Genomic DNA, 20,869 nt, shown 5'->3' with positions numbered 1-20,869 from the left:
CTGGTGTCCTGGGTCATCTTTTCTTTTCCATTTATACTATCTCACTTAGTTCAGTTAGCTTCTCTGCGCAGATGATTCTCAGATCTACATACCCAGCCCTCATCTCTTTCCTGAACTACAGTCACACATGAATTGGACGTCCTAGAGACATCTCAAACTCAACATGTCCAAAATGGAACTCTATCATTCCCCCAGATCTTCCCTTCTTCTGAATTTTCCTCTTATTGTTGAGGGCACTACCATGTTCCCAGGCCCACAAACTTGGTGTCACCCTCATCTCTTCATTCACAATCACCTCCATATCCAATCCAATGTCAAATCTTGTCATTTCTACCCATTTCTCATCTGTGTCTCCTTCTCTCAGCTCATATAGCCATAACACTAGTTCAGGCCCTCATCTCTTGGATCTCTAGCCTTCTGCTAGATTTTCCTTTCTCAGTCTACTCTCTTAAAATTATTGTTTTTATTTTTTTCTCAATTATATGTAAACAACAATTTTTTAACATTTAAAACATTTTTTGAGCTCCAAATTCTCTCCCTCCCCCCTCCTTGAGAAGGCAAGTCATTTGATATGGATTCTACATATGCAGTCATGCAAAATATTTACATAATAGCCATATTGCAAAAGAAAACGCAAACTAAAAAGAAACAAAAAACAAAAATCAGGAATAATTAAGAAAGTTAAAAAAAGTTTGCATCAATCTGCTTGTAAATTACATCGTTTGTTTCTCTGGAGGTAGATAGCATTTTTAATCATAAGTCCTTCAGAACCGTGTTGTTGAGATTAGCTAAGTCATTCACAGTTGATCATCGCTACAATATTGCTGTTATTGTGTACAATGTTCTAGTTCTGCTCACTTCGCTTTGCATTAGTTCATGTAAGTCTTCCCAGATTTTTCTGAAATGTTCCTGCTTTTGTTTCTTAGAGCACAATAGTATTCCATCACAAGTGTATACCACCACTTGTCCAGCCAGTTCCCAATCAATGGATATCCCCTCAATTTCCAATACTTTGTCTCCACAAAAAGAGCTGCTATAAATATTTTTGTACACAGAGGTCCTTTTCCTTTTTTTTTTTTTAAATCTCTTTGGGATACAGATCTAAGAGTGGTATTGCTAGGTCAAAGGGGAAATACAGTTTCCTAACCCTTTGGGCATAGTTCCAAATTTTTCTCCAGAAAGGTTGGACTAGTTCCCAACTTCACAACAGTGCATTAGCGTCCCTACTTTTTCACATCTCCTCCAACATTTGTCCTTTTCCATTTCTGTCATATTAGCCCATCTGATGGGTGTGAAGTGGTACTTCAGAATGGTTTTAATTTGCATTTCTCTAATCAATAGTGCTTTAGAGCATTTTTTCATATGACTATAGATAGCTTTGGTTTCTCCTTCTGAAAACTGCCTATTCATATCTTTTAAGTGATTCTTTGTCCAGCACAGATCTGATCATGTTACCCTCTGCTCAATAACCTCCAGTGGTTCCCTGTTACATTCAGAATCAAATATAAGCTCTGTTAGACATTTAAAGCTCCCCATAACCTGGCTCCTTTCCAGTCTTCTTAGATTCTACCATCATTCTATGATCCAGCAACACTGGCCTCCTTGCAATTCCTCAAAAATGACATACCTCTTACTGCTATATTTTTGCACTGACTGACTCCATTCCTGGTGGTCTCAGCCTCTCACCTCTGCCTTAGTTGCCCCAGCTTCTTTCTTGACTCAGCTCAAATCCCACCTTTTGCTGGAAGTCCCTTCAGCTGCTTATGTCTCCACTCTCAGATTAGCTTCCATCTTTGTTGTTGCTCAGTCATTTCAGTTGTGTCTGACTCTTTGTGACACCACTTGGGATTTTCCTTGGCAAAGATACTGGAGCGGTTTGCCATTTCCTTCTCCAGCTCATTTTACAGATGAAGAAACTGAGGCAAACAGAGTTAAGTGATTTTCCCAGGGTCACACAGCTAGTAAGTGTCTGAGGCCAGATTTGAACTCAAGAAGATGAGTCTTCCTGACTCCAGTTCCAGGGCTCTGTGTCCTTCACTACTTAACTGCGCTCTACCTTCCATCTACTCTTTTGAGCTCCAAAACCACTGTGTAGTTTTTATATACTTAGTAATTTACATCCTGTCTCTCCATTAGAGCGTGAGCTCCTTGAGGACAAGCACTGTTTTTTGCCTTTCTAGTGCTTAGCAAAGTACCTGGCACATAGGAGGGGCTTAACAAATGCTTGTTGATTGCCTAAGCATACTGTATGTCTGGCTGCAGTGCACCTTTTGTATGTATGTTTGCTATGTGGCTAGTGACTGTATAGGGTAAGCATTGGCCGGGTACGTCTGTCTGCTCTGTACTTGGTATAGGCAAGGCTACTGTAGAACTATGATGTACCATGAACCATGGGCATTCCCTCTAACCTGGGGCTGTGGGCCCTTTAGAGCTCAGCCTAGCCCCTCCCCTTCTAGTGACTTGGTCTCCTCTTTCCCTTAACTGCTTCACCTGACCCAGCCGGGTCTCCTTGTGGGGATCCCAGGAATGGCCAAGGGGCTGTATGAAGCTCATCAACTCTATGGAAGGTAAGGGGGAGGGTGACACCAGGAACTTCCCCCACCTCTACCCCTTCAGCCCCCCACCAAATTTTTCATTCTCCTTCCCAGGCATTCTCCTGCCTTGGGTTTCCTCTTCCCATATTCCTCCCTCTCCTCAGGTTCCCACTTCCTAGAAGTTTTGTTGCTACTTTCTCTTTGCCCACTCACATGTCACATCTCCCCAAATTCCTCCTCCTTCAGCTTGGGCTCCACCATCCTTGGAGTCTTCTCTCCTTTTCCTCCTTTCAGTTCTTATTGCTTTAGGTATAACTCCCTTTTCCTTCTCCTCCCCTGCCCTGGGGTTCTCTCCTCCCTCTAGCTCCCTCACCACATTCTCCATCTTCTCTCCCTCAGGCTGCCCTGGTCCAAGGTTCTGGCATTCGCCTCAGCTGTAGCCCAGGATGGCTTCAATGTGACCCATGATCTTGGTCAGTTAGGGGCCCTAGAGGTGGGTGGTGAGGCTGCAAAGGGGTTAGGAAGAAACGGCAAGAGCCTCGAGGGCTGGAAGTCCCTTCACCGTGTCGGCAAGGGTGGTAAAGGGGATGGTCAAGTTGGAGAGGCTCAAGCCTGAGGTACCCTCCTCCTGTCCTTCCAGCCCAGGCCATCCTAGCACAACCTGTGCCCAATGCTTCAGAGCGTTTCCGGGAGATCTTCTTTCCTGAAGGCCGGCCTCTGGTACCTGGCACATTTGTGCGGAGGCCAGACCTGGCAGCTGTTCTGTCTTCTTTGGGCTCTGCAGGGGCCATAGCTTTCTATGGGGGTGGCAACCTCACCCAGGAGATGGTGTCAGAGGTGAGCATGGGACTAAGCCAGGGTGGGCTGAGGTAATAGAAGCATAGACTAACAAAGCTGTGAGGAACTTAATCGGTCCAGCCATTTTACTAATGGCTAAATTGAAGCTCAGAGAAAGAAGGGGACTTCTCCTAGTTTGGAGGAAGTTAGTGGCTGAATCAAGACTAGAACCCAGTGTACCTAACACCTATTCCAAGGATTTTTCCACTTCTGCATTCTCAGGATCATCAAATATCCCAGACATTTTTTTAAAATATCCTGGACATTTTTAAAGGCTTTAAAAGTCCTAGGGAAAAAGATCAGGGAGCTCTTGGGGAGAGAGATGTGGTCCTCACCAAGGTGGGGAATGAGGGGAAAGGAAATCATCTCCTAGGAATTATAAATCTGGGGCTGAAAGGAACCTCAGAGGCCATCTAGTTCAACCCCTACATTTTATAAATAATGAAACTAAGGCACTTGCCTACAGTCACACGGATAGTACATCTCCAAGGCAAGATTTGAACTTGGGTCCTCTGACTCAGAGTCAGTGCTTTTTCTGCTATGTCCCAGTTTCTAGGGCTTGGAGGGGGGTGGGGAGAGATTGCAGCTACCAACCCCTTCCTTGTGGTGCCCCAGAGGTGGGCAGAATTGGGGCTGGGAGAAGTGTTAGCTGAGGCCATCTTCCTTTCTCCCTCTCTTCCTCCTTGCCTCTAGGTGCAGCACCATGGTGGAGTCTTGACGGAGGAGGATTTCAGTAACTACAGTGTGTTAGTGGAGAAGCCTGTGCGTGGCGTATACCGAGGTGACCCTGCTTCCCATTCAACAGCCTCTCTCAGCCTCCCTCTGTGCTGTCTGGAGGCTCCTGCCCACTATAGAAGGAAAAAAAAAACCCCAAACCCTGAAACCTTGAGTGAGCCAGTAGCTTCCTGAGGAGCCAGGGTCTGAAGCAGAGACTAGAGTTCAGCCAGTTTCCCAAGTGCCCAGAATGTCAGGATTTGAGGGGCAGGTGGGAAGTCTAATCTTGCCAAGAAGGCTGGTTTCCCTATTTGTGCCTTTTTTCTCTCCTATCTTCCCAATACCACTTGTAGTTCAGTTGTTTCAGTCACGTCCAACTCTGTGACCCCATTTGTTACAGAGATACTGAAATAGTTTGCCATCTCCTTGTCCAGCTCATTTTACAGATGAGGAAACTGAGGCAAATAGGGTTAAATGACTTGCTCAGGGTCACACAGCTAAATAAGTGTCTGAGGCAGGTTTTGAACTCAGTCTTCCTAATTCTAAACTTAGTCCTCTATCCACTGTGCCACCTAGCTGCCCCTTATTAATTTTATAGAGGAGAAAACTAAAAAACAGGGAGTGGAAGAGATTTGCCTAAGGTTACACAGCTAGTATCCTGATGCCTCTGCCAGGGCTTTGGCCTCTCAGGACTTGGGGTAAGACTTTGGCAAGATTGGAAAGTTTGTCTCTGTCATTCTCAACCTGACCTCTTTGTGTGAGCCTCTTATTTCTCTTCCCGCCCCACCCCTGCCCTCTTCTTCAAGTGCTTATAAAAACCTGGTTTCATGATATTCTTGGCCATGTAATTTCCTGGGGAATCAATCACTGAACAATCTTTATTAAGCACCTACTATGTTTGTTAGGGGATAAAAAGACAAAAATTTGACAGTCTGCTTTCACAGAGCATATTTTCTATTGTGGGATATACAAATATACATGCATATGCAAAATAGATTCAAGATAGTTTTTTGGGAGGAGACACTAACATCTGGGGAATTAGGAAAGGCCTTGTTGTAGGAGGCAGGACTTGAGCTGAGTTCTTTTTTCCCCCCCAAAAAAACCATTTTAAAGCTATTATTTATTCATTTATGCCATCAGTGTGGATCTCAGATGAAACTATTTAAATTCAGATCTTAAAGAACAGTGGATTTGCGTAAAAATGAATTGTCCATGTTATCTTTGCCCACATTTCTTAGCATTCATCTGAGTTTTGAAGAAAATCAGGAATTATAAGAAGTAGAGAGGAAGTAGAATGTATGAAGAGCAGGAAGATGGCCAGTTTGGCTGGCCTGAAGAATGGAAGAGTGACAAAAGGGCATAGTTTATAATAAGGCAGGAAAAGTAGGTTGGAGCCAGCTTGTAAAGGGCTTTAGAGTTTATTAAATAGAGATGTGAATGATGTAGTCAGAGCTATGCCCTAGCAAGAATATAATTTTGGCAGCTATGTGGAGGATGTATTGGAAGGGAGAGTGACTTGAGACAGAGAGACCAATTAAGAGGTTTGGAATATAGCCACAGTTGGGTGAGAGGATAAGGATAATAATCCATGGTCTGTGATAAGAAAACTGAGAAGGACTGGTCATGCATCAAGGAGGACAACCAAGAGCAATGTCATGAAAATCCAGAGAGGAAAGACTCTGGGAAAGGGTGGTAAAAAGTTTCCAATGCTTCAGAGATGCATTTCAGAGGCATCAAGAAAGATGAGGCTTGACACTGAAAAAAGGCCGTCGGTTCTGACGAGCAAAACATTATTATTAATATTATTAAGTAATATTAATTATTCATATCAGTTAGTGTTGATTGGTATTAATTTTTAATGTCATTAATAATTAACATCATTAATAATGTTGGCGAATACAATTGCATGATCAGAAGCAGAACTTCATGATCAGAGTGGAAAACGCAGCTGCAAAGATTGAGAAGTGAGAGGAAAAAGAATAGAGGCATTGATTGTAGATAACTTTGCTTTTTCTAGTATTCTGGCCATAAAAAGGAGGAAAGACATTAGATCATAGCTTGAGGGGATCATAGGGTCAAATGAGAGTTTTTTTTTTAAGATGTCAAAAACCTAGGAATGTTTTTAGGTAGCAGGGTGGTAAGCAGTAACAGAAGGAAGGGTAAAAGATTAGAGACAGAGAAGTTGAATAATCGTGGGGATAATTTGCTGAAGGAGCCAGAAAAGAATGATGGGAACGAGGGTACAAGTAGAAGTGTTGGCCTTGGTAAGGAGACTGGGGGAGAAAACAGAGGGCTGATGACAAGGAGTTTTGAAATATAGAGTAAGGGAGAAGAAGGAGCTTATGGTGAATGACTTCTGTTTTCTTAGTAACGTATGAAATGAGGTCCTCTGCTGAGAGTGAGGGGAAGAGGGTTAGATAGAAGGAGGAGAGAAGTGAAAGTTTGAAATAATGCTTGTGGGGTGTCTGATAGAAAGTCAGTTACAGAGTAGGAAAAGGATTGCCTTGCTGTAGTGAGGCCCTGATGGGATTACTCATATCAGTCATATAGGTTTGGATCTTCTCTATACCTGCCATCTTGGGCAACTCTTGGCCATCTCTTCCCATGAGTCTGCTAGTCCTTCTCACCAAATAGCCAATGGCTTTCCTAAGTTTCTTCTGATATTTCAAGGAAAGCAGTAGAGCACATGACTGCCCACATATAATCCCATGACACATGACCGGCCCATCTTTTCCTATCACGTTTCATTGATTACATCTTAAATTCCATCTCTTTTTTGAAATTCTTCATTGGTTACATGTTGCATGTACCTCTCCATAGGTTCATGGTCAGTTCCTCAGAGACCATTGTGGTCCATGTCTCACAGCTATACAATGTCCCCAGAAAGATGGTTTAGAAAAGATGGGCCTTTGTCTCTGGGAAAAGCTTGGGTTCCTTAAAAGAACCTTGCAGTTTCCCAAAAGTAGCTGTGCTCCCTCTCCTTTTCCCATTTAATCCTGAAACCATCCCATTGTCCATTGTCTGTCCTAGATATGTAGACTGATGGATAAGTTCTATAGTGGAAGTTAGACAACATAAAGGTCTAGTGGACCCAGTTAGTATGGGGTCAGCAGGGTCAGCCTTATCTCACTGGGCATGAAATGCTCTGTCTTTATTAGAGACATTTTTGGCTTTGGCAAACAGAGTGGTGGGGAAGGTTAGGAGTGAGGCAGGTTGGGGATTGGGATGGGTCATTATACAAGCTTGAGGCCAGCCCTGAATGAATAAATATCTTGGATCCCTATTTCTGAAGGTCTCAAAGCCCAGGCCTGGAACTCAGGAGGCCTCCTGAGCTGTAGTCCCCGCTTTGCCACTGACTAACTGTGATCCTCAGCAAGTCCCTTTTTCACTCTGGGCCTCAATTTCCGCATCTATAAAGTGAGAACTTCAGTTTCAAAGAGTTTGGTTTTTATTTCTTTACCTCAGTAAAAGTTCTTTGCCCCTTTGTCCTTATGCCTAGATCTGTTTCCCCTCCCCTCCTTAACTTGGCCTCTCCTCTTCTCAAAGGCCACTTGGTGCTCAGCCCCCCACCCCCTCACACAGGACCTGCCCTCATTGCTGCCCTGAACATTCTAGAGGGCTTCAACCTTACCAGCCTGGTGTCCAGGGAGCAGGCTCTGCACTGGGTAGCTGAGGTATGGCTCCCTTTCACTTCCCCACCATTCTCCCTGTCAACTTCTCAGCTTCCTCATCCTATTTTGTGTTCTTGCTTTCTAGGGGACCAGGGTTCAGTGCCAACCTCCCCTCTCCCCTGTCCTACTCTGTCTGGGTATTGGGAATTCCAAACAGTTCCTTGGGAAGAGGGTTGGGTTTAGGGAAGCCTTTGGGCATGGGATCAATAAAGGTATTTTGGGGAAGGTCTTTGGAATTCTGAGGGGTGAGGCATATATCCTTTGGAGCTTGGGGGTCATAGGCAGGGAAGAGGTCCTGACATGCCTGGTGTCTCCTGTATGCCTTTGTAAATACAGACCCTGAAGATTGCTCTGGCCTTGGCTAGCAGACTGGGAGATCCCTTCTATGATTCAACCATCTCTGAGAGCACAGAAGACATGCTCAGGTAGGGCCAGGAGATAGGAAGGGATTGGGGGTGGAAGGGTAGTATGGAGAGACCTGAGAAAGGCATTTATCTGAGGCTTTTTGCTTCCTTTTGATTTCCCAGAAATGCGTGCACACACACACACTCTCCATATTTGTATATGTGTATTTATGTATATGTGTGTATTGATCTGTAGGGTTCATTCTATCTCTAAATCTTATAATACTATTTGTGTGGACACAGGGAGGCCCAAAAGTTTTAGTTCAGCTTTAAGCTATTAAAATAAACTTTATTAAACTCTATTAAAGCTTAAACTTTAAAGCTTTGGGTCACTCTGTATATATGTACACATGTATACATAATTAATCACTAGGAATTGTGCTAGGTCCTAGGGATACAAAGTCAAAATATGAAACAATCCCCACTCTCAAAGAATTTACGTTCTACTAATGGAGATATTGTGTACCTATGTAAGTATATAGAAAATAAAAGCAAAACAAATACAAGAGAGGGAGGGAGGACATTATCAGATGGGGGATAAAGAAGGCTTTCCTGTAGGATGTGGTGTTTGAGTTATATTGAATTTATGTCTTATTATTGTCTTTATTTCTTGCATTATGGTGTTCAGGTTTTTTGACTTGTCATGTTCTTCTGGGAGATCAATATGTTTTGCTTGTACAAATATCATGTTTTCTTTTAACACGATTGCATTTTGTTTCTCTTTTTCTAGATTGTTCTTCACTTCTGTGTATTTGCATTCCTAATGGGTTATACTCTCTTTTGTTTCTTTGGGGAGACTTGCCAATTTGGGTTCAAGTTTTTTCCATTCTGCCAACTATTTTTGCTATACAGGCCATATATTCTATTTCTCAATTCTTATTTTTCTTTTAAACCATTGAGGAACATACTATTGTGGTTCCATTCTCTCTTGAAAATCCAAAGGGTCCTCAGCCTAATTGGTGTTGATTTTCCTCTGTCTTACAATACTTATGCATACATGTCTGGTGGTTTAGCTCATTTGGAGATCATATTCTTCTTTGCTGTTAATATCTTCCTTGTTTGTTTATCTGCTTATGTTGAAGGTCTTTAATTGAGTTTTCTTCCTCCTGAGATCTTTGAATTTTCAGTCTTTTTTTTTCCTCTATTGTTCATTTTCTGACTCCTTCCTCTTTGACTGCAACTTTCTTAGGAGTTGTACCTTAAAGCTGTTTTAGCTTCTTTGCATGCGGGAAAATTCAAGTTTCACCAATCCGTCTCTGCCTCAAGTGGCTTCTGGGGGTATAGAACTGGCCCAAACTCAAAGCTGGGCTCTTTCCCTCAGGCTTAGTGGAGTGGCACACTGTACTGGTAATTAAGGTGAGACTTGCTTTTTTTTTTTTAACTGATTTTTTTTCTTTTAGAATGCTAAAGTAATCAAGTGCCTTTGATTAAGTCTTGCTAGGTGCTAAGCCCCAGGCCCACACCCTTTTGCTGATTAGGTCTGAGGCCTTAAGAAGGGTATATAAACTCAAAGATTAGCATTTTGTTTGGGGCTCTCACTCACTGGAAGAGTGATCTGGAATTTTGGGTAACTGCTGGAGCCAATCTGAATAGCCATGGATCCTGGAACAAATAGAGGCATTATATATCATGATCCAATCAGGGAACTAAAGCATAACATTCATAACATAACAAAACATATCATTCAGTGTCATTCCCAAAATACTTGTTGACAAAACAAACACCATCTACCCCCTAGGTCACACAGCAAGTTACAATCTTCTTTAGTAAATACTGAGTGTCCAAGTAAAGCCTTTCTTGGGGGTGTGTCCTTCTCCCCACACTGCTCCAGCATCCTGTTTCCAAGTCCTGAGGGGTAGCTGGGCAACAAAGCCAACAGGGTGAAGTCCTTGGGGGTCCATAGACACGTACATGTGTCCTGCCCTAGTTTCCTTTGTTCCTTAGTTGTCTGGTTGAGCTCTGTAGCAGCACAGAGTGCTGCTGAGCTGTTGTCCCAGCCTAAGCAAGCTTTTGACTTTCAGTTTTCCATGGTACTGTGAGGGTAGGCTTTAGTTCTCTTACAAGCCCATGTGCTAGCTCTTGAAGCCCTGCTGTTAGATCATGTTGAGCAGTGAGGGTTGGGGTGCTGAGCAAGCATATTAGGGGATTAGCCCTCTCTTCTGTTAGTTCATTGAATTGTTATCTTATTAGGATTCTTGGTGTCCTAGACAGTGGAGAAAGCTGAAATTGCTTGGTCTTTTGTACATACTTCCTAGTGGTCCTCCATCTTGTTGGCATGTGACTCAGATTTGTCTTTTTACTGTCAAGGTACCACCATCCTCACAATTGCCTAGGCTCACAACCTAGATGTTGATTCCTCACTCTCTCTTATCCCCCATATCCAATCTGTTGCCAAGTCCTGTCATTTCTCCTTTCTAAAATCTCTCACACATAGTCCCTTCTCTCCTCTGTTACTGCTACTTCTCTAGTATAGACTCTTACTACCTCAGGTACAGACTGTTGCAGTAGCCCTCCGGTTATTCTCCCTACCTCAGATCTCTCCCAATCCCTGTCCATCCTCTACTCAGCTAACAAAAATGATCTTCTCAAAGTGCAGCTCTGACTATGTCACCCTTTCCCCCATTCAGTAAACTCCAGTGGCTCCTTATTACCTCCAGAATTGAATCCAAAATCCTCTGGCTTTTAAAGCTTTTCCTAACCATAGATTTCCAATCTTTTTATACCGTACACCCCCGCCCCCATGTACCGTACAATCCAGTGTCACTGGCTCCCTTGTGGTTCTCCATACCATCTCTCAACTCAGCATTTTCATTGACTGTCTCCCATACTTGTAATGTTCTCCCTTATTGACTCTGCCTCCTGACTTCCCTGGCTGTCTTCAAATCTCATCTAAAACCCTACCTTCTACAAGAAGCTCTTTCTTTTGCCTTTCTTCTGAGATTACCTCCAATTTATCTGTATATGTCTTATGCGTACCTAATTGTTTGCATGTTGACTCCCTCGCTAGATTATGAGCTTCTTGAAGGCAGGGACTGTTTTTGCCTTTCTTTGTATCCCTAGCACTTAGCATAGTCCCTGGCACACAATAAGTGCTTAATAAATGCTTATTGACTTGACCTGATTTGGCTTGAAGTGAGAAAATTTATGAGCCAGAGAATCTATGGCTAGTGAAAAGGCTTGGAGATGGGAAATGGAAGCTTTGCACGGGGAAACAGAGAAAAGACAAGTCTAGACCATACAGTAAAGGAAAGGAAGTAATGGATAAGGAGACTTAAAAGATAGATTGGAGCCAGGTTATGAAAGGCTTTAAACAGCCAACTAGAGGAGTCTATAATTTTGCCTTAGAGGCAATAGGAAACCACTGGAGTTTTTTGAATAGGGGGATGACATACTCAGAGTTACACTCAAGGAAAGATCACTTTGGCTGCTGTGTGGAGGATACAGTGGAGTGGGGAAAGACTTGAGCGAGGGGGACCAATTGAGAAGCCATTGTAACAGTGCAGGCAAGAGGTGATAAAGGCTGATCTAAGATCGTAGCTACATGAATAGAGAAGAGGCCAGATATGAGAAATGTTGTAGTCATAGAAATAGAAAGATTTGGCAACTAGTCGGATATCTAGGGTAAAGGAAAGTGAAGAGTTGAGGATAACCAACCTGGGAGATTGGAAGAGGGGTAGGTTTTAGGGAAAAGATCACGAGTTCTGTTTTGGATGTGTTGAAGTTGAGATGTCTTGCGACAACTAGCTTTATGTGTCCAACAGGCAGTTGGTGTAGCAGAAATGGAGCTCAGGAGAGACTGAGGCTGAATATATGCATTTGTGAGTCATTTGCATAGAGATGATAATTAACAGAAATGATAATTAAACCCATGGGAGCTGATGAGGTCATCAAAGCAGAGAGAAGAAAACAAAGAAAGAAGAAAATAAGTTCCAGAACAGCTTTGGGGACTATCTACAGTTGAAGGGCATGATAGGGGTGAGGAGCCATCAAAGGACACTGAGGAGGGGCAGATCAGTCACATAGGCGTGTATTTATCTATATGTGTGAACATATGAATATACATGCATGAATGTAAAGAGATACATGTGTATATTCAAGTGTGTGTGTGTGTACACTTTGATACATGTGTATCAGTGTACATATACTGAATACACACAGTGTATTGTGAGCATGGGTATATATGTGTGTAAGAAATGTGGTTCAGTCATTTTTCAGTTGTGCCTGATTCTTTATGACCCCATTTGGGGTTTTCTTGGCAAAGATGCTGGAGCAGTTTGCCATGTCCTTCTGCAGCTCATTTTACAGATGTGGAAACTGAGGCAGACAGGGTTAAGTGACTTGCCCAGGGTCACACAGCTAGTAAGTATCTGAGGCCAGATTGAACTCAGGTCTTTATGACTCCAGGCCTGGTGCTCCTATCCACTGCATCATCCAGCTGCCCAATGTAAGAGATACTACAAGGTTATCTCTCTGCCTCATAACCCCCTACAACACCCCCCCTCCCGCCCCCCCACCACACACACACTTTTCACTTCTTGCTTCTTTCTCTTTTAGCCTTAGCTTGCCTCTCCCGGGAGTATGGAAACTGTGATTAAAGTGGTCACAATCTAAGTCCTGCCTGGCCCCTAGAAGACTTCTCCTTGACACTCCCCTCTCAGCCCTACCTATTGTGTTCCCACAGCAAGCTGGAGGCTGGGTACCTTCGGGGCCATATCAACGATTCACAGGCAGACCCTGGCTCACTGCTGCCTGCCTATGAGCTGGATGGTGGTGCCACAGCTGCACAGGTGCTGGTGATGGGGCCTGATGACTTCATTGTAGCTGTGGTCAGGTACAGTCCAGTGTCCAGAGTTTGGAACCCAGAGTTCAGAGACCAACCAGGCTGGGGAGGCGGAGCAGGGATTGCCCATGGCAAGCAAATTCTCCTTCCATTGTTGGAACAGGGAACTGGGTTTGGGTGTGAGAAGGGCAATGCTGATTCTGTGGGCATACCCCATGAAGAAGAGCCAGGACAGAGATGGGGTCTCATCTATGTCTCCTGTCACTCTGCAGCTCACTGAACCGCCCTTTTGGCAGTGGCCTCATCACACCCTCTGGGATCCTGCTGAACAGCCAGATGCTGGACTTCTCCTGGCCCAATAAAACGGCAAACCACTCAGCACCCAGCCTGGTACTTCCTAGGCTGGTCTAGCCCTCCTCTGCGCCTCCTCCCTTCTTTTTCCCTTGCACTTTGGGATAATCTCTAAACCACCACAACCCTCTCCCCTCCCCAACCTCCCTATATCAAACACTTTGTTCCTAAGTCCTGACTCTTTCCCCACCTATTCATTTCCTTCTTCCTTGCCATCTCCTCCCTTCTCAAACCATATCCCGAAGTATGTTGCTCTGGTCCACGTACACAGCAGGTACTCAGGAAATGTTTGTTGAATGAAAGAGCCAACTGTATGTCCAGTCCTGTGTTGGGTGCTATGGGCTCATCAAGGAAATCACACTAGCTGGGCAGATATAGCACTTCACATACGTGTAAACATAACTAACATGACTTATCCCAGGCAAGAATTAAATTGGGGGAAGGAGAGATCTCACTAGGGGTTGGATAGTCAAGAAGGGCTTCCTGATGGGAGGGCCCTATTCCTTGAGCTGCCTCCTTCTGTTCCCTTGTCTCTTATGTTCTCTCCCCGCCCCCCACCCCAGTTTCTTTTCTCATCCTTCTATCCCCAGCTTATTATTGATCACCTCCCAGGTGGCCCTGGGGAGGGGACACTCTGTCCATTTCAAAGATGCTAGACTGGGGTCCAGGGACATAAGGGTACTGGCAGAGCTGGACTTGAAGCTCCCTGCTCTAGCTTTCTTTGAGCCTGGAAGAAGCTGGGGACAAAGGGAGTCAGTTCAGGTTCCCCTCCCATCACCCATGAGATCTATGTTACTATGACAGGAGAATGCCATTCATCCTGGGAAGAGGCCACTGTCCTTCCTGCTGCCCACCGTGGTGAGGCCAGCTGAAGGACTTTGCGGGACTTACCTGGCACTGGGGGCCAATGGTGCTGCCCGAGGACTTAGCAGCCTCACCCAGGTGAGCCCTTCCCTTTGTCTGAGCTGATTCTAAGCTGAGCCCTTAGAGTCCTTGGCCCAGGGACCTCGTTGTTCGTGGGAAATGGTAGAGGGGCGGGGGGCTACGGTTCCCCTCCTTACAGCTTCTCAGGTCTACTTCCCCATTCAAAGTTTGGTTTTTTTTTTTTTTTAAAGAACTTTAAGGCTGTTTTCCTCTTTCCTCAGAAAGCATGAGAGGCAATGTAGCAGGGCAGCTAGGTGGTATAGTGGATAGAGTACCAGGCCTAGAGGCAGAAATACCTGCGTTCAAATCCAGCCTCCGACATTTACTAGCTATGTGACCATGGACAAGTCGCTTCACCTCTGTTTGCCTTTGTTTTCCCATCTACAAAATGGGGATGATAATAATAGCACTTCCTCCTGGGGTAACTGTGAGGACCAAGTGAAGCAATATTTGTAGAGTGCTTAGCACAGTGCCTGGCACATAATAAATGCTACATAAATGTATTACTACTACTACTATTATTAATAGTATAGTACAAAAAATAAACAGTACAGGGCAAAGAAGAGGTAGTCGGGAGACCTAGAATCCAATTCTAGTTCTGACACTAGCTGTGTAAGTACAGATCATTAACCTCTCATCTGTGAAGCAGGCAGAGTAAGCCTCGCCCGGTTTGCCTTGTACAGCTGTTTTGTGTAAAGTGTCTTGTATACCTTAAAATGTGATGGGAAGGTGAGCCGTTATCACTAGACAGCATGGTGTAATGAAATGAACATCGGACGGGGAGTCAGACCAGGGTTCTAGTTCAGATCTGCCGCTGGCTCTTTCTGTGGCTGGTGGACAAGTCACTTTCCTTCTTTGGGTTTCAGTTTCCCCTTCTGTCAAATCAGAGCAATAAGCTCTGACTTTCCTAACCCCAAGGGCCTGTTGTTAGTGTCTGAGGTAGTGGGTAAGGAAGTGCTTTGACAAGTGCTCTAAGGTTTGAAAAGTGCTTTACAGATATTTCATTTTAAAGTCACAACCACCCTGGAAGGCAGGTGATATTATTATCCACATATTACAGATGGAGAAACTAAGGCAAACAGAAGTTAAGCATTTTGCCCAGGGTCAGACAGGTAGTAAATGTCTGAGGCAAGATTTTAATTTATCCACAGGAGTGTGATGGCAAATGTTTAACAACAAGCTCCCTGAGAAGAAAAAATTGTACCTATCACACTTTTAAATTTAATCTGCAGTTTTTCCATTATTTTCTTAAGTCTAAACAATCAACAGAACAATAAATCAAGCTCTGATTTCTAGCATTTGCCAATTTCAATGCTCACATTGAAAATCTAACCATGTGGGGCAGCTAGGTGGCGCAGTGAGTAGAGCACCGGCCCTGGAGTCAGGAGGACCTGAGTTCAAATGCGGCCTCAGACACTTGACACACTAGCTGTGTGACCGGGGAAAAAAAAAAAGAAAATTTAACCATTGGTGCTTGTGAGCGAGTTCAGGCTGGTCCCAGCACACCCCTGTTACTGTACCACCTCGTGCCTAAAAGTACATAATGCTTTGCAGCTATAAGGGATGATTTGCCTGGGCTCCTTGGGGATACTTCCTCGCTGTATGCACCTCTCACCTCCGTGGCATCCTGCAGGTCCTGGTGAACGTGCTGACTATGAACAGAAATCTGAGTGACAGCCTATCCCTAGGGCGCCTCCACCCTGAGCTCCAATCCAACATCCTTCAGGTGGACAGTGAGTACAGGGAGAAGGGCAGGCTGGTGGGGTCCTGATTCTGGAACCTAGGTGGACCACACCAACAGCAGGTACAATCCCTAGGTGCCTCCTGAGAAGAGGACTTTTAGGCTTCTCTTTCTTTCTGATGTCTCAGGCCACACACAGACAGACACACACACACACACAGACACTCTTATGACACAGACAGACAGACAGACACACATACACGCACCCCTACTCTCTTATACCACACCCCTACCCCCCTACCCGAAGGAATACCTCCTGGGAATTTATGGGAACATTGGACAGATTACGTGACTCTTGTGTTTGTATCCCTACTCATTAACACTGTGCCTGGCACATCTTAAGTGCTTAATAAATGCTTGTTACTCGACTCATTAGTCATTCTCCCCCTGTCCTGGATGCTTAGTCAGCTTTGCTGAGATAATAATCCTTTATGTACTCAGGGTCTTTATGAGGAAGAAAGCTATAGAGAGGAGTTGCTATCCTCATCATTATTATTTAGGGGCATGAGTTCTCTGAACACTCTTTAAAATTTTTGAATTGACATATTTTACTTTTATTTTGTGTTCATTTCCCATTATATCCTTCTTCCCTCCCCAGAGAGCTTGTAGCCAAGAGTGTGGGTACAGGTAGGGACTGAACCTGTGATTTCTTTGCGACAGGAAATTCCTGGGTGAGAAAATTTCCTTCTCTGCTACTTTTTGTCTTGGAGGTATCAAACTCAGGACCAGTGAGTGGGCCACTCAATACTTCCAAGTGCTCCAAAATCAGATCACAATGTCATTGGAAAATGTTTGACAAAATAAATAAAAATGCAATGGAGCATAGATAATGTTAACATGTGGCTTTCAAAGTCAATATGAAGGCAATTAGGTGGCCCTGTTGATAGAGTGCTAGGCCTGGACTCTCTAAGACTCATCTTCCTGAATTCAAACCCGGCCTCAGACACTTACTAGCTGTGTGACCCTGGGCAAGTCACTTTAACCCTATTTGACTCAATTTCCTCATCTGCAAAATGAGCTGGACAAGGAAATGGCAAAGCATTCCAGTATCTTGGCCAAGAGAACCCTAAATGGAGTCAACAAAGAATTGGACAAGACTGAAAATGACTGAACAACTTGCTCTACTTTCCTCCAGGTTGTTATTTGGAGGAAAGGGCTTTGTAAACTTGAAAATGCTAAGAAGAAGGTACTGTCCTTTAAATTGCTGTTATTTGAGGACATAAAAGATTAAAGGTCAAGTTCATCTACATATCAGAAGCCTTGAGTCTTCCCCACCCTGTTCTCTGTGGGTAGTCTTTCTTTACTGAGATAGGTATTTCCTCCCTCTCCTCAGGGTTTAGAGCCCTCAAGGGCTGGGAAGGTGGGGAGGGGAAACTCACCCCATAACTGGTTTAGGTTGAGAGGCCCTCCTGGGCATGTTCTCTAAAGAGCTTTAAGCCATGGCTGGACAGATGAAGGCAGCCAGTTGATGGCAAAATTGCTGTTAGTAAAGTTTGTCCCAGACACCAACTGCCCCTTTCTCTGCCCTTTTCCCACCTCAGTGGTGGCCCCCTCCTCTCTCAACCTCCCTTCTGATCCTCAGTGCCCTAGTCTCCCACCTACCCAAAGACTGCTCTTGGAAAGTGCTTTAAGATCTAGGATAATAATAAATAATCACTAAGCTGTCAGAGTGGCTTTCAGCCACTTCCTCCTTTCTGGGCCTTAGGTTCTCCACCTTTAAAATGAGGAAGGTTGGACTAGGCTCCCCTTCTAATACCGATTTATCTATAACAGTAGTCATGTGACTTTAGGCCAATTCCCTTCACCTCTCAAGGCCTCTTTCCCTTCAACCTTATTTTCCCCTGGGCCTGGACTAATTCTATAGCATTCCAGTTGGTCTCTCAGCCTCCAGCCCATCTCTTTTCTGGTCTGTCCTTCATATAGCTGCCAAAGAAATATTTCCAGAAGCCCTCAATAAGTGCTTGTTGATTGATCTGGAAAATGGGGAAGTTGGACTAGTGCTAGGGGCCGATAACTCTATAACAAACTAGTTGTGTGGCCTTGGGCAAGTCCCACAGTTAAGCAGTCTGGGATTGTTTCATGGGTAAAATGGGAGGATTAGAGTAGATAAGCTCTACAATCCCTTCCTACTCTAACAGTTTATAATTCTCCCAAGGGAATTTACTCTACCGATCTGATCTCTGTAGAATGTTGGGGTTTGTCTCTATTAAAGGGATTTGGGGGACTGGAGAGAAATTTGGGAAGTAATGGGGGTTTTCTGGGGGTGCTGAAATTGTCTACAACTTGCCCTAGACAGACAAGCCCATCTGGTCCTCAAAAATAAATCCTCTTGGCCAGTGCTTGTGGGTTTATTGTTTGACTTTACTAAACACCCAGAAGAGAGTTCTGTATGGAGGAGATACTTGATAAATGTTTGAACTGATTTTGTTGCATGTGATTTCTTTCAGGTGAATTCACAGAGGAAGAGGTTGAGTTCCTGGAGGCTAGGGGCCATCGGGTTGAGAAGGTAGACGTTCTGTCCTGGGTCCATGGAGGTCGGAGAACCAACAATTTCATCATTGGGGTGAAGGACCCTCGAAGCCCTGATGGAGCGGGTGCCACTATCTTGTAGGGCTGGGTGGGTGGGGCAGGGGCAGGCGCTGCAGCACAAATACCCCTTTGCATGTTCCAAGAGCCCCTTGGAGCCCTGCCTCCCCCTGGGCAAGGGAGGGAGGGGGGACAGGCACAGAGTGGGTCTGAAGACCAGAGGTTCCCAGTAGGTGCCTTCGAGCTCCAGGGCGTGGGGACCAGAGGAGATTTATATCAAACCCAGTTCCAGAATAATTGACAAATTCCACAGCTGATGGGTGTGGCCTGACAGACTTTCAAGCAAGAAGACCAGAAGAATGGTTCTGCCTCCTTCCAATACTTCCCACTCCAGAGAGGCTTAGGGAAATGCTTGCTTAAAAACAAAAAAAACAAAAAACCCACCCAGGTGGCCCTAACCGTCCTTCCTTCCAACTAATCCTCGGCATCTTTCCCCTTCCCTCTCCCCAGTCTCATTTCTTAAATGATTTTTTTTTAACTCACCATCCAGAAGCAAGGGGCCCTCTTTCTCCTTCTCTCTGTCCCAGAAGTAGTGAGGATCTGAGGGAGAGGTGCAGGGAGAAGGGGCCACATAAGGGGGGGGGGGGCGGGTAACAGCTCAGGGGCTTCCACTTCCCAAGAGGAGTTAAAGAGAAAGTTGCTTAAGAAATTTTATCTCTGGCTTGGTCTGTTAGCTGGTCTCCAGGTCAAAGTTGGGACAGATGGCTGAATATTTGGGAGAGTGAAGTCTCCTCTCTTAGCCTTCTAGTATGAGCACTTTAGGCTATCTGCAACCTTGGAGGCCATTTAGACCATCTCACTACCTCTAGGCAATGTCACCCCTAACTCACCCTACAAACAATTCCAGCCCCGTGAAGTTCATGGAGAAAGGAGCTTAGGGAGGGAAAGTGGAGTTTTCAAGCTCTCTTTAATTTTCCTTAGTTTCTAATAGGCTGTGTCCTGGAAGTGGGGTGGAGTGGGGCTTGTCATCCCGCACTTACTTCCTTATAGCTCATTGAATATTGATGCTGGAAACTTTTACTGACCCTCTAATTGTAATGTACAGAGATGGAAACTTAGGCCCAGAGAAGGCAGAGTACATGCCCAGGGTCCTCAGCCTTGAGTTAATCAAGATGGTTCTTAAAGCACAGAATCCAGGAGTTGAAAGGAACCCCAAGTCATCTAGTCTAACTGGGAACTGAATAAAAATTCCTTTTTCAACAACTCTGACAGATGGAGCTCTCCATGTTAACAAGCTTTTCTTTTTATTGACCCCCAAATCTCCTTCCCTGTAACTTCCACCCGCCATTGCTACTTCTGTTCTCTGCAGCCAAAAGAACAAAGCTACCACCTCTTCCGTGACAGCTCTTCAGATACCTGAAGACACTGATCATGTTTCCCCTGAGTCTTTTCTTCTCGTGGTCAAACAATAGGAGTTCCTTCACCTCGTGTCTCCTGACTCTCAATCTAATTAGTAGATGCCTAACCCTGCTCTTACATGTCAGATCTGTGTTGTTTTTTAGGCCATTCCTGCTGGTCTCCCACCTGCCTGAGATCATTTAGATGACTCCTCTTTCCAGCCCCCGCCTCTCTCTAATTTCAGTTCTGTCTCTAGCTTCTCAATGGGCCACTCCAACTCTTAAGTCCTATGATGTTATGACTCTACCTAGATACCCCACTAGTCCCCCAAATTTAACATGCAGGATATGAATAGGATTTTAAACCTGGAAGGGAACTGAGACCATCCAGTCTCATAAAACGTGAAGGTACTTGGGCCAGTCATTCAGAATGTAAATGCCAGAGCTGAGGATAGAAACGCCGAAAGGCACAAGTCCATGGGAGCCAGAAGATTTTGGACTGGTTGTGTCCCTGCCTCCGCAGCATATGGGAAACGCAGACTATGGGCCAGGAACAGAGGGACTAGGTTCGGAAGAACCAACCAGCCAAGCAGAAGAATAAGACCCATTTCTGGCTACCATTTCCTTGAGGGCAAACCAGAGGGGACGCAGTCCACCCAGGCTGGGGATTGCGAAGAGAGGGAGGGTACTGGGGGCTCTGGACTACGGGGAGTCGGGGAATGCGGAATCCAGCCTGGAAAAAAGAGACCAAGGGTTCAAAGCAACCAAGGAGTAACTTGGGGCTCAGGAGAGAAAATACTGCCGAGGATCGGGGAAGAAAAAAATCGGAGCTCCATCCAGGAGGGGCCAGGGCGGGGTGGGGTGGGGCAGGCCCGGACGCGCGTGCGTGCGGCCGCCCCGAGCTCCCGGGGACGTTCGCTCCGGTCACGTGCACGAGGCCCCCGCCTGCCCGGCCCCGCCCCGCTCCTCCCCCCTCCCTCTCCCCCTCCC

General features: G+C 45.1%; 1 protein-coding gene across 1 annotated transcript in view; it reads left to right on the top strand.

Moving 5' to 3' along the window:
- GGT7 (gamma-glutamyltransferase 7) overlaps positions 1-18,567 on the top strand; it is a 38,142-nt gene extending 19,575 nt beyond the window's left edge. The window contains exons 5-15 of the mRNA XM_036751132.1: positions 2,500-2,567; positions 2,934-3,007; positions 3,175-3,371; positions 4,065-4,152; positions 7,632-7,759; positions 8,093-8,181; positions 12,842-12,991; positions 13,213-13,330; positions 14,096-14,233; positions 15,849-15,948; positions 18,404-18,567. Of these exons, the coding sequence (XP_036607027.1) occupies positions 2,500-2,567; positions 2,934-3,007; positions 3,175-3,371; positions 4,065-4,152; positions 7,632-7,759; positions 8,093-8,181; positions 12,842-12,991; positions 13,213-13,330; positions 14,096-14,233; positions 15,849-15,948; positions 18,404-18,567 (1,314 nt within the window). The remainder of the gene's footprint in view (positions 1-2,499; positions 2,568-2,933; positions 3,008-3,174; positions 3,372-4,064; positions 4,153-7,631; positions 7,760-8,092; positions 8,182-12,841; positions 12,992-13,212; positions 13,331-14,095; positions 14,234-15,848; positions 15,949-18,403) is intronic.
- The last annotated feature ends 2,302 nt before the right edge of the window (positions 18,568-20,869 follow it).

This window comes from Trichosurus vulpecula, chromosome 3, assembly GCF_011100635.1.
Source record: "Trichosurus vulpecula isolate mTriVul1 chromosome 3, mTriVul1.pri, whole genome shotgun sequence".
Lineage (NCBI taxonomy): Eukaryota > Metazoa > Chordata > Mammalia > Diprotodontia > Phalangeridae > Trichosurus > Trichosurus vulpecula.
The sequence above is the reverse complement of the archived record's forward strand: the minus strand, read 5'-3'. Positions and strand labels throughout refer to the sequence as shown.